This window comes from Miniopterus natalensis, chromosome 19, assembly GCF_054644295.1.
Source record: "Miniopterus natalensis isolate mMinNat1 chromosome 19, mMinNat1.hap1, whole genome shotgun sequence".
NCBI classification, from domain to species: domain Eukaryota; kingdom Metazoa; phylum Chordata; class Mammalia; order Chiroptera; family Miniopteridae; genus Miniopterus; species Miniopterus natalensis.
The window spans coordinates 23,457,456-23,471,770 of NC_142099.1; the positions used below are offsets into that span (position 1 = coordinate 23,457,456).

At 38.4% G+C, this 14,315-nt stretch overlaps 1 protein-coding gene and 1 pseudogene across 1 annotated transcript in view; both read left to right on the forward strand.

The window, feature by feature from the left end:
- Positions 1 to 14,315, forward strand: part of HMCN1 (hemicentin 1) — a 345,340-nt gene that overhangs the window by 147,304 nt on the left and 183,721 nt on the right. The window contains exons 12-14 of the mRNA XM_016224594.2: positions 7,757 to 7,898; positions 8,947 to 9,074; positions 11,561 to 11,674. Of these exons, the coding sequence (XP_016080080.2) occupies positions 7,757 to 7,898; positions 8,947 to 9,074; positions 11,561 to 11,674 (384 nt within the window). The remainder of the gene's footprint in view (positions 1 to 7,756; positions 7,899 to 8,946; positions 9,075 to 11,560; positions 11,675 to 14,315) is intronic.
- Positions 5,196 to 7,183, forward strand: LOC107546258 (1-acyl-sn-glycerol-3-phosphate acyltransferase beta pseudogene; annotated as a pseudogene).

A 14,315-nucleotide genomic window follows, 5' to 3' on the forward strand; every position in this document is an offset into this window, starting at 1 on the left:
TATTGTCTTAATCTGTTTTGGTTAATCACCCAAAGAAGCTCCTGAATTCATGATATTTTTTGTTGTTGTTAAGGAAAGAAAAAATATTAAATGGAAACAATATTAATGTGTAAACATTGTATGCTAGGAATTACTTAAAGTGGACATCAAGGAAGCAAACGTTTTGTACATATACATATCCTTGTATCTTATAGGAAAATAAGAACTGTAAATTTTTAAGAAATTTTGATGCATATTTGCCATTAAGATTTTGTCATTAAAATAGAACCTAGCCTAAATTTTTTATTGTATACCTCTGAAATTTTTACCCTTCCCTGACTAACTGAATTTCATAACCATACTGTTGTTTGGGATGAATTTTTTGCAAATCGAGCAAATAACTCTGTCAAGATGTAGTCCTTGCCTTGTGTTTTATTGCCAATGCACCACCTACTGGTAACTCAATGAATTAGTGGCCCTCTTTCTGAGATTTAATAGACCTCTCTAGTCCAGCACTGCCCAGTAGGACTTTCTATAATGAAGGAAATCTGTGTATCTTGTACATATGTGCTGTCCCAGGTGGTGGCTACTAGCTATATGTGGCAACTGAGTACTGAAATATGGCTAGTGCACCTAAAGAATTTATATTGAAATTTGATGTAGTTTTAGATAATTTAAAATTGCATTTAAATAGACGTGTCCAGTGGATACCATATTGGGCGGCACAACTCTAGTCTATTCTGGAGAAAGAAGAAAGGCAGAAATAGCAAGAGCAGAAGTTTTAGGACACTTATTGCAACTTCCATGTAGATTAACCACTATGAAAATTCATTTGGATTATTGCCACTTAGTAATAATTTTACTGCTTTGAAAAGGTTGTAGCCAGGTCTTCATATTTCTATTGATGAGATGATTTGGAAATGTTGCATTTGATTCCATATCTTTGGGATTTCAGTGGCCCTTGTCTCTTTTCCCAGGCAATTGATCTCTGTTCTTGTTTGTTTAGTTGATTGGTTGGTTTTTGGTTTTCATCATTTGCTCTTTGGAAGGAATCTCTGGCCACTTGTATGAACTCTCTAGTAGGCATGGGAAAACTTAAAAAATGTTAAAATATATTCCATTGCCATTTCTACTCATTGAAAATTAAGGAAAAGTTAAGTGAGTAAGCACATTTATTCAGTGTAAATCATTCCTAGTGAAATTTTGTTACTCTTATTGTGCAAGCTTCATGCTTAAAAGTTAGTTAACACCAGCACTAGCAGGAGTTACCTCCCTAATCAGAAATGAAGTAATATACTTGTGAACAGCGTGAATATGTTTTAAATAAATGGATTGAGCTAAATCAGTAGGTACACCTCTGACAGGATAGGACATAGCTACTAATTACAATTCTCAGCAGGCTCAATAATACTCATCAGTGATTTTCAACCTGTGTGCCCCCATAAATTTTAAAACATTCAATACCTGACTATTAGGGGCACTGACCTCTTTTCCCTCAGGTTGTCAAATAAAAAAAATGACAACAGCCAACACAACAATAAATCACCTCCTTTCTGAATATTGTTGGTCTCTTTGTTCTGTTTTCCTATCGAATTATTATTTTTGCCACACACTTTTGCTCTTAATCATGATCAATTTCATGTGTTTAGTTTTTTTTCCCCCCAATTGTATTACATATACTGTGAGATACTTTTCTTAATCATAGTGCCTTGTACGGAAGGAAAAAACACACAAGTTCACTCAATAGGTGTGTGTTCCATAATTGCCGAATGAAAGCCAAAGTAACAGTAACAGAAGATCTGAGTCACTAACCTAATTTTTCATGTTCCCGTGTTAACTTCCATGGTTTATCTGAATGATATCACCAATTTTAGATTTCGTTATGTAAGTACTTTCTTTTCCACGTGTTGCACATGTAAGCATATAACTGCTTACATTTAAACCCATATTTCATAACAAAATCTGATAATTACCTCATGACAAATTTATAGAGAAGTCATTTTCAAAGTATTGTTTAATTAGTTCACCCTAATTTAAAAATTATGTCATGTGAGTGAGTTTTGCAAAAACGTATGAAACAGTCTAAAGCAATTTATCACTTTTAAGGTGACACCATAGCTGCCAAATTTCCAAAGGAGTTAAAGTTAGATTAAGTGGGGTACTATTTATTTACAAGGTATGAGTTTAAGGTTTTGTTTAAAAGAGACTGTTTTTTAAAATTATCTGAGGACAGAAAAAAATTTCCTATAGATTTTATTATCTGTTCCATAAGGAGGGTTTTTGAAGAAAGAAGAACGCAGGCAATTTTTCCAGGTTAAATTTGAGCATATTCAGTATATAATGACATTTCTGCACAATCTCATGCTGCCACATGGAGATCAAAGGGCCAAAGTCTCCTTTTCTCCTTCATATTACGTCTGTATGAACATTGGGTGTATTAATTTGTCTTCTGTGGTGTCAGGAAAGGCAGGCTGTCTGTCGTTAATTAGTCCATGTCACCAGAGAGAACATTGCAATGGAAAGGAAATATTTCTCAAGATGATTGATGAAGTAAGTCCCTAATGACCAGAATTACTTCACTAACTATGAAATTGACATTATCATAACCATATGCTCATTACATCATCATAACTCTTTTTAATATGTGCAAGGTGACATAGGTATGAGTGTGCTTTTTGGCATCAATAAAATGTGCAAAAACTAAATTTATCTATATTGGAATTTCTTATAAATTTTGAGTATCTAGAAACATCTCAAATTTCAGAATCAAATAAGGTATAGTATTTTTTATTAGTAGGATATATAATCTAAATAGAATATGCACGTGTGAGGACTGTGATCAATTTTCATTTGTGAATGTCTATATATTATACATGGAAATATGTATTTCAAACACTACAGCACTTACCATTTTTGTCATACTTTATCATATAATGGGATATTAATAATAGCACAAATTACATAGTGCTTACTGTGTGCCAAGAGTTGTTCTAAGTGTTTCATGTGTATTAATTTAGCTAATCCACAGTAATAGTGAGTGAGGTACTATTATTGTTCCTACTGAGGTATGGACCAGATACCATGGATTATTTAACCAATTTGAGCCTTAGTTTCTTTAACTGTAAAATATCAGTAGCGCTTCATAAGGCTATCGTGGAAGATAAATGATGGGTCTAGCATAAGATACTCAACACATACAAGGCACTTAGTCACTTTTTCCCATCTTCCTGTTTCAATGAACTGACTACTAGAAAGAGATTTAGTCCCTAAGTATACATAATATGTTTCCGTATCCGGTATTCTGTGCGATCCTTGTGATCATAAAGTGTTGGAAACATTGTGGGTACTCAATAAATGTTTGTTGTGTGCAAGAATGAAAACACAAAGGAATCTGCCCAAGTCCTCCAAATGCACCAGTGGCCAAAAAGATTTTAAATTGTTGCGTAGGTAATTCAGTGCATTATCATTATCTTATTAATTTGTTGATTATAATTAAATCACCTTAAAGAAAAAGTACTTAGGTCTTCTTTTTGAGGATTTCCTACCAGGATCATAGCAGCAACAAATCAGATCCCGATGACTACTAACCAGAAATACAGGGTGGGGCAAAAGTAGGTTTACAGTTGTAAATACTCAAAACAGAGTTTATTCTTGTATTATTGTTTATTAATTATTGTATTATTTTTCATATGAACAACTGTAAACCTACTTTTGCCTCACCCTGTATGTCTCCTGCATGTGAGTATGATATTGAAGATCCAAGAATTAGGCAAGATTTTATCTTCTCCAGTTTTTGTAGGAAGAGCATGGGCTGTTTTCATAGGCACTTATAATTCATTTTGCCAACTCACCGCGAATAGTGTGTTAAGACACCTAAGTCTTAAAGTAGTGTTTATTATTTCTTTTAAGTATCATAATATATGTTTAACTTTTAAAAATAATTGGGGAGAAATTATAAAAACATACATATTTTGCTTTTGTCATGATTAAAATATAAAGAATGAATTAATGCCTTAATACCTTATAGCATGCCATATTCCTATTGTTCTATCAGATGAAAAGAATTTGTTGTTTATGATGATGGTTTGATGGCTGACGGTGGTGGTGGTGATGATGATGATGGTGTTGATAATGGTGATGAATGCGGTGGTGAAAAGAGACTGAAAACCAACTGGGAATGGATTACTTCTCTCCAAAGCCAAAAATTGGACTCTGGACTTTGATAGAGTTGAACCATGGTTATTTAATTCCTTGTTTTTGCTCCATCAGACTTCACTAAAACAAGGGGAGCTTTATCCTAGGAATTAAAAAAAAAAAAGCTACTGAAATAATTATGTGAAGTTTATTACATCCTTATATAAACTAATCAAGCAAAGGCTGAATCATTCTGACCATCTTCATTCAACTATTACTTGGTGGAAATCCAATGTTGCTTCCCTGTTTGTTCGTGTCCTTTCTGATTTTCTTATCATCAGCAGGAATATTCTTTCCAGGGCAATGGTGAATTTCTCACCTTCTGTGGGATGATGTCATCCCATCTGTATGCTGCACACAGACTTATTTCATGACCCTGAGCAACACCCTATATCCAGGCTTTATTTGAGAAATGACCTCTTAGCTCTCTGCATCCTGGTTTGGGTAACTGACATTTATTTTCACTTTGATATCTGAACTACAGAGCATACCAGTGGGATTCTTGCTGGGAGAGATGCCAGGTCCATTCTGGCAGACTCCATCGGAAGGCACTGTGTTTAGACAGAAATCTCGAGAGCTGCTGAATCTTTGCAGCAATCCTATGTCAAGACATGAGAAATATTTTATTTTGAGGAAGATGGGACTGAGTAGGTGTGGGTATTGAGTAAATTCCAAAGAGAAAGTAGTATTCATTTCCCGTCCCCCCCATCCCCTAAAGACTGTCTCTAACACCCCTCCAGCATGTGCAGTCATCCAGCATTTCAGAATTGATGGACTCCAGATGGAATTCCAATTTGAACTTACTGGCCATGGCCAGTCTGCCCTTGACCTCACACATTTCTTTAGTCCTATGTTGACCAAGAAGAACCCATGGAATAATGAGACTATCAACCAGGTCCAGAGGCTGGGAAAACCCTTAGAACATTAACTTCAAAGGCCGTCATTTGAAAAACACAATGTAAACAGAAAAAAAAAGGGGCACAATTGTAAGCTGCTAGGAATTAAGCAAAAATTAAGTTTGTTCAGTTGTATAGCTGCCCAGTCTAGCAGTACCACTGTATCTCTTTCAAATGTATGGAGATTCCACAGACTAAATTTTTCTTAGTGAAACTAAGCCACAATTCGCAGACAAATTTATAGTGAAGATATGTCATAAATATATCCAGATCTAATGAACTGAATTTTTCAAATTCCTTTATAGTAGAAACCCAATTAAATGGGAAGCTGACACCATGCATATCTGTTTGGCTTGTCAGTGTATCCCTTATAAGTTAGCACAGAGCTTGGAACATAATAATTGTGCAAAAAGAATCACGGTATTGAATTTATTTATTTATTTTTGTCGATACTCATGACCTCTATTTCAGACTGTGAAAATGAATTTATTTTTATTTATCTTATTGAGTAGAGGATATTTACACTAAAAAAAATTATCTAATACTTTTTGATGGTCTTTTCTTTGAAAATTAGGTCTTACTAAAAATATAGATGTAGATGTGTAATTGATTAGACCAGCTATATCAACATCCCAGTTACCCCAGATAATTTTTGTATCCTTTTTGAGAATGAATTTCTAATTTAATATTTTATTTTCAAAAATCTTTTTTTTTTCCTACCGTAAGAGTGGAATACAATTGGAACTTTGAATAATTAATATTTTTTGTTAAGCTGAGGTTCTGTGAATCTATGAACATGGGGCAGATGATCAATATAGCAGGTTCCTGAGAAGCTGGCGGACATAAACATTCTCACAGCCAAGTTAGGGCTTGATGGTCCCATATTCCATCTACAGTTTTAAGTGTCTGTTATTTACAAGTCACTGCATAGCATGCAAAGGATGTTAAGTACTGTAGGATATAATGAAATATGGAATAATATGAAGGACTTAGTCTCTACCTCAACAAGTTTATAATCTAATAAATAAAAAAAGAGCATTTCAAACAAAGCAGTCAATAGTCAGGATATGTGGTGGTCCCAAACCTGTGTTCAGTATATAGAAAGAGGTAAAAAGACCCCATCTAGGGTCTTTGCCTGAAAACAGGTTTATACTGAAGTTCCAGATTAACAGACCAAAGCCAGTGGTTAGCTGGTGGGAGTAAGTAGCCAAGAGCCACAGGGTAACTACCGGAAACAGAAACATGACATCGGGGTCATACTGATTTTCCTCTCAATGAGAATTTACTTCTGCTGCTTTCATTACCTTCAGTTTCCCTCCTGCACTGATGGGGCAGGTCCCTGATGGAATCACCCAGAGGGCCCCTTCATAGTCTCCACCATGGCCACAGTCATCTGCCTACTACACCACCGTGGCTGGATGGCGGAGAACCATGAACATCGCCAGCTGGTTCACCCAGTCCTTTGAGTATATACCTACCTCCACTTTGAGATAAAGGGCTTCTGGAAGCTGGAGGTGGGCCACCCCTGTGTTGTCATTTCTAACCACCAGAGTGTCCTAGACGTGATGGACCTCATGGAGGCCCTTCCCAAGCACTGTGTACAAATGGGCAAGAGGGAGCTGGTCTTCATGGGGCCTGTGAGCTTGATAATGTACCTCAGAGGCACCTTCTTCATCAACCGCAGCACTCCAGGACCACTGTGACCATGATGGACCACATGGGCAAGAGCAGGGTCAGGAAGAACCTCAAAGTGTGGGTTTACCCCAAGAGCATGTGGAACAGCAATGGGGACCTGCCACCTTTCAAGAAAGGTGTCTTCTACCTGGCTATCCAGATCCAAGTGTCCCTCTTCCCTGTGGCACACTACACCTTTTACAACCCAAGATGAAGCTCTTTACCTCAGGAACAGCCCAGGTGGAGGTGCTGGATGCCATCCCCACCAATGGCCTCACAGTGGCTGACATTCATGGACACCTGCTACCAGGCCATGAGGACCACCTTCTTCCACATGTCCAAGATACCCCAGGAGAATAGGGCCACTGCAGGGCCTGGTGTTCAGCCTCCCCTTTGGCCAAAGCCTGGGGCTGGGGCAGGACCTAGCTAGTGAATGGATAGAATGACCATCTCCCTCCACCTCCCAGATGCCAAATATTACTGTCTCCCCTGGCTTTCATTCAGGCCCCTTCCAGTCACTAGCCTTGGATCCAGGCCCCTGATATCCTTCAAAGGAAAGTCAGCTGGACCCTCCCTAATCTCTAAGGGCATCCTCATGCCTTCAAGACCCAGGAACAGGAGCAGGCTTTGGGGCTCCAGATGGGCTGAGCTGCTAGGCCTTGGAAAGAATGGCCAGAGGTAAGGCCTTCTGCCCTCCTGCCCCAGGCCTGTGGGGTGCAGAGGCAGGCCCCAGGGCCCTGGCCACAGCCTGCATTAGGCCTGTCCAACCTCGGCCTCAGAGAGTCAGAAAGCAGGGTCTGCCCCTCCTGCTGGCCTTGGGGAGCAAGTCTGCCGAATCGGTACTACACTCAGTTGATTGTTAATTTTTATTAATGAACTCTTGGAAGTGCAAAAAAAAAAACAAAAAACGGAGGAGGTGTGCTGGTGAGAAGCTTACCAGTCTGCTAACAGAGGGAGCTCCTAAAATCAAGGGAAGTTGGCATTTCACTCTATAAGTTTCTTTTTATTTGCAGAATCTCCCAGAGTCACTGTGATGCCCAAGAACCAATCTTTCACAGGAGGATCTGAGGTCTCCATCATGTGCTCTGCAACAGGTTATCCCAAACCAAAGATCGCCTGGACTGTTAATGATATGTTTATCGTGGGGTCACACAGGTACTGGGTTTGTATCATGTTCTTTGTTTTTACTGAGTGAGAAGGGTGAATGAAATTTCTCTGGGGAACACTAATCTGACCAAATCCTTAAGGTTAAGGGAAGACTGACCAAAATTCACAGCTTTAGATTTTTCTAAATAGGCCAGGAGATGCCCATAAAATAATCAAGGATGGATGTATAGAATTTGAGGTTCTGAGTTCTTGACTTCGAAAGCTGGGATCAAGTTCTTTCCAATACTCTGTGTTCAAAATAACACCGTGACACTTGGTTTGCCTTGAATATTTGAAATGAGGGTAATGAACTTAAGGTGTGGTCCTGAGATTTAACAGGAGAGAGTGGAGGCCAAGGACAGAACAGTAGCTCTAATTGGAGTGTGTGCAGACATCCTTCATAATCCCTGCTCACTTTTGCCATACTCCATTGAAATGCTTTTTTTTTCCTACTGGATGCTTTTGAAAGACACTGAATCCTCTCATGCTCCAAGAGCGTAATGAACATGTGGAACATAAACAGGGAAGCTTCCAGCTATTGGGCTTCCGTTACTCTGGGTTTGGCATGCGGAGCAGGGCTCAGGTGTGAGCCAGATTCTATTCCTAGACTCATCAGTGACTCACTGTGTGACATGAGGCCTTGCATCTCCCGTGCTTTCATTTTGAGGAACTGTTTAGTATAGCAGAACACGATTTCTGGGTGTAAATTCCACTTCCTCCGTCTACTAAATCCAACTTTGAGTGAGTTATAGAACCTCTTTGCCCATCTGTAAAACAGAGATAATAGTAGTATCTAACTCATTGGGTCATTTGAAGATTTAAAACATTAATACATATACAGCTCTTAGAGCAATCCCTGGTTCATAGAAGTACTGGATACATAGAATCTATTATTATCATTATTATTATTACAGTTCTGCTTGTAAAATGATGATATTTAATCATTTCTGCAGTCAACATCAAAAATGTAACTCTAAAGTATTTGAAGATATTTGGAAGAAAGATTCCTTGATACTATTATTAGGGTATTTTAGATTTTCTTTTCTTTTGTCTGTAGGTATAGGATGACCTCAGAAGGTACCTTATTTATCAAAAATGCAGTTCCCAAAGATGCAGGGATCTATGGTTGCCTGGCAAGTAATTCAGCGGGAATGGATAAACAGACTTCTACCCTCAGATACATCGGCAAGTATAATCAATTTAAGAGGCAATTAAAATAGGATGCGTGTCATGTAAAAATACTTCGCTGAAAATTAATATTATGAATGAGTTATACACAGTCTTATAATTTATTACTCATTTCCACACATTGATGAAAGCAAATATTGTGACTAATTGAAGTTAAAAGTCAGGGAGTGATACCTTCCTTAGCAGAAATCAAGGAAGCTTCCAGCATGTGGAAGAGTTCCAGGTTGCCCACAGAGTTCTGTCCTTCTAAGGTTACCTGTTCTCTGCAATATTTCACTTGCTAGTTAATAAGTCCACTATATTTTCTAGTTCACCTCAACTTCTATTTGCTCTTTTCCACTTACATTAAAAACTGTTTCTAACATTTCTGTCCTAATTAAATGTTTATAATATTTCTGTCATTTATCTTGTCTGGATATTATTTTCACTTTTCATCTTCAGCCTTCCTCTCCAAACTCAAACATTTATTGAAGATGCACTTTATGACAATTATTCTATAATATAATACTCCATAATGAAATTGAATAAAATATATTCTAATATACAATGTAATCTAATAGTCTAATATATAAGGTTGCACATTCCAATAATATATAATATAGAATAGAATTTTTTAAAAAATATGTCTTTATTGATTTCAGAGAGAGGAAGGGAGAGGGAGAGAGAGATGGAAACATCAACAATGAGAGAGTCATTGATCGGCTGCCTCCTGCATGCCCTCTCCTGGGGATGGAGCCCACAACCCGGGCATGTGCCCTGACTGGGAATCAAACCGAGATCTCCTGGATCCTAGGTCGATGCTTAACCGCTGAGCCACGCCTGGCCGGGCTAGAGTATTTTCTTTAATTTGGTCTTCCTTAAACAAACAAAGGACAGTGGCATACATGTTCAGTGTTAGTTTGTAAAACTGAATAATTAAGGGCTAGCAATCTTCCCTTTCGTTCATTCTTATTTGCCATTCATAATACGGTAGTGAAACAGGCAGCGGGGAGGAAGGGGTGTAAAGATCCATAGTAAAGACCGAGCGTTATAATTGGTGTGTATAGACGAGGAAGGTAACAAAAGTATCATAAATATTGCGCCTGAAAGCTGGGAAAGAAGTGGTCTTACTTATAGAAATGGCCAAGGTGCTCGGCAAATAAGTTGAGAAGGGAAGAGGCCTCAGATGTAGATCATTAAAAATGTTCACAGAACACCCACAATGTAGAAAGGAGGTAGAAACAGATTCTGCATTGCAGAAATGAATTTTGGTTCATTTTCAAAGAAGCCAGACTCTTGGACCCATTTATTTAACTTATCACCCGGAATATGTAAAATGTGGAGTGTAAAATTTTTAAATGTATGTTACCCAGAGCCCTTACCTTTCAAGAGCTTTCATAATGGGAGTGGGTATACTTACAGAACTATAGTAAGACAGACAGATAAGTACTACAATGGAAGTTAGGCCAGAGGGAAGATTAATTTCTATGGGGAATTTGCAAAGATTTCTCAAAAGACAGCATTTCAGCTCAGTCTAGAGGAAGGAGTGGGATTTAAAGAGTTGGGGCAAAGGGCGTTTCAGGCCCAGGAAACAGTTTTAGCAAAAGCAGGATGAGACTGGAGCGTGCTTTGGACACCACTGAGGCTCATGCTTCATGAAAAGAAAGGGACTGCAAGGCTCCATGACTGGTTATGATATTTGAAAGCCAAACCGGGGATTTGTGAAAACCTGAAGGTTTTCTAGTAGAAGAGAAACATGACCTCTGAGAGGCTGTCTCTTGGCTTTGTTTAAATTGACCTCAGTGGAAGTTAGAAAGTCCTAAAATGTCCAGTTAAGGGAAAAGTGTGTGAGTGAACTGAAGCATTAGGCAAAGGGATGAACCAGACAGAGCTAAGGAAAGGAGCTTGGAGAATGTCTACAGTTCTCACCAAGGGGAACAACAGAGTCAAAACTGAGAGACTACTCTTTATAGATGCAAATTTTAGCCTTAGCCTACAGCTATCTCTCTGCAGTTAAACATGACTATCCTTAAATCCACATAGAAAATATTCTGGCACATTCCTTTGCAGTTGTATTATCCTCAAGTCCTACTGTAGCTTGGCTACATCATCTTTCTTTTGCTATATTTTTATTACTATTATCCCTCTTTCTGCTCCTTTCGTATTGTTTCTATAAGATGTGTTCAGCTTTCCAAAATTTTTCTTTCCTTATATACTTTTTTTCCCTCCATAAAGGTTATTCCATTAATTTTCTAAATTTCTTGGACTCTGTTTTATCAGAATTATTTTTCCTGATATCCTTTTTTGGCCTTAATAAATGATCTTTTCAGCACACGCATCTATGTGCCGTGCTTCTCAGAGTTTCTTTCTGTTCATAAACACTGAAAGAGCCACAAGCGCATAAATAATGGTAAACTTTTTTCTGGGTTCTTTTAGTAAACATAGACAAGGTGCGCGGGGCTTTGTGCTAGACGTTAACTCTGTTATGTGTTCGTTGTCTTCAGAAGCCCCCAAGTTGATGGTCGTTCAGAGTGAGCTCTTGGTTGCCCTTGGGGACACAACAGTGATGGAATGTAAGACCTCCGGTGTTCCTCCACCTCACGTCAAATGGTTCAAAGGTACATTTCTTAAGTCTGTTCACGTCTGGACTTAGTTTTGTTTCCTCTTTTTTTTAAAAAAATGACTTGTTAAACATTTGTTTTGGTGTGGGACTTAGCAGCCCCATCAGATGTGTTTACGATCACACTAGAGGCACTCATTTGAAATTCTGAACTCGGAGCTTCAGGACTTGACATCTGGTGTGGATTACAGGACCGTGAAAATCAAGGCAGGGAAAGTTCGCCCGTGCTAATCCAGCTGAACATTCTCCGTGTTAGTTTAGGATTGTTTCCTGCAGAACATCGTCCAAGAGGACTCAGTTCACGTTGAAAATAGCTTCACAGATTTCGGTTCACTTTCCCTAAAGATAATGGCTCTCACTAGATTCTCAAGGACACTTTCTATAAAGTGCTCAAATAAAGACACGCTGAAGCTTGGAATGGAATGACATTTGCAGTTGAACTTACATTGAGTATAGAAAGTGTCTTCCTATATTTATAACATAGAGATTGCACCCCTGTGATTCTAGAATAAAATAGCAGTCGTGTACTGCTTGTCCTTAGTGGGCCCTGGTCCAGGCTCAGATGCTGACAGAATATATCTGTGTAAAACATTCTGCTTCTGTTTCTGTCTCAGCTCTTCCAATTCATGAGAAAGAAAAATTCCCACAAACACCCTAACAGGGAGGTTGCTAGGATTATTGAGATACTGTTTTCAAAATACTTTTTAATCTTCAGATGAAAAATGCTAAATAGCATAAAGCACTATTGTTATGATTCTGTTTGTTAAATCACAGACATTTCCATGGTGACGGGTTGATGTCATAATCACAAAATTATTAATTCACCTCGGGTTCAAATGCTCGGGGAACATGAGGTGAAAAAGAAAGGCTTTGTGTAGCAAACAAACACTTAAATAACACGAATAAAAAACAGGCTCGGAAACTAGGGGATGATACCATTTTCGTGGGTTTCCATGTTAAAGGATTTTTAGTCTTCGTGTTTTTCTGATAAGAAACCATTTCTGGTTTTGCTTCTTAGGTTGATTTCAGTTCCATAAACTAACGTTACTTATTTAAAATACCTAAATCTTCGAATTATAAAGGAAATAGAAATCGTTTCAAGTTCACATCATAATTAAATAGATCCAAAAATATGCTATAGAGGCAGTACTTTTTTATTTATCAGTCAGTGGTGTATAATAAAATAAAAAGTTTTAAAGTAACGGAGCCTGCTGATTTCTCTGCCTGTATAGAACAGAACAGTTGCAAAGAAAGTCTTTTACTCTCTCAAACTGAGGCTACTTCCCTGAATAACAGCCTTCTTGCCGGTCTTGGTCCCCACATGGCTTGGAAGCTAACGGAGGATTAGGGAGTCACACAGCCACCACATGGAAGATTCTAGAATTGACTACCTATTAGTTTCTTCTCTCAACCATAGATGTGGGAACTTAATGGGCCCAATAAATAATATCCCATTTCTCTGTCTAAGTTGTGAGCCAGCAGAGTTGGAACATGTGCATTAAATGCTGACAGACCGTATGGGACGCCAGTGTTCATTGCCAATATGCAGAGTGGCCCTGCACCCGAGGACCAGCCAGCTTGCTGTTACGCTTACCCATAGCACAGTCTGCAGCGTCAGGAGCAAGACCAGAGGACAGGCTCTTCTGCATGCAGATGGCTCCAAAAAGAAAGGGGGGAGGCCACCTGGCCTTTTCTTTGCCACCTCTGCAGGGGGTGAGACGTCGGGAAGCTTAGGAAAATCCTTGTGATGGAAACTCCAGGGGTGAAGGAGAGCAGTTACCATAATCATAAGAAGACGTTTTCTTCATACCCTTTTTCCAGACAATGCTAATTGAATAAAGTTGGTGGTTGGCTATTTGTTTGGTTGGTTAGTTATAAGAATACTTCACAGAAGATCTTCCTTCTTGGTACATTTGTAAGCGAGCAGTAAGTACAGTTTTGTTAACTGCAGGCATTCTGTTGTACAGCAGGCCTCTGGAACTTACTTATCTTGTGTTCCATTCAGACCCTCAGAGAAATTCCATAAGTACAAATGGCCAGCAAAACTTTAGATTTTTCATATTTAGATATGAGCAACACAAAGTGGGTTCCAAGGAGAAATAGGGACACTGTTAAAGTGTTATATAAAGGATATTTCTGCTAAAATATTAACTAAATTTAATGTTTAGATTATTTAGGTTTAATAAACAAACAAATTTAAAGAAATTTTAAAAACTTAAATAAATTTATTTATTTAGATCAATGGTTCTTAAAGTCTAGTTAGTCAGGAATCCCTGCAGGTTTGCCACAATATTTTGAAGGGAATCCATGAGATCAAAATTATTTTCCTAGTAATACTCAGATGTTATTTGTCTTTTTCACACTCATTGTCCTCACAACTCATAGGGGAGTTTTGGGAGGCTCCGCGACATGTGACATCCAGAAGCAAATCTGAACACTCAGTTTTCTTTTCTTTTTATTTTTTATTTGTTAACCCTCATTGGTTGCCCGACTGGGCCAAGATCGAATCCGCAACCCAGGTATGTGCCCCTGACTGGGAATCAAACCCGAGGCCCTTTGGTCGGAGGGCTGACACTCTAATTGCTGAGCCAAACTGGCCGGGGCTCAGCTCTTTTTTATTAAGCTAGCAGTTATTCCAG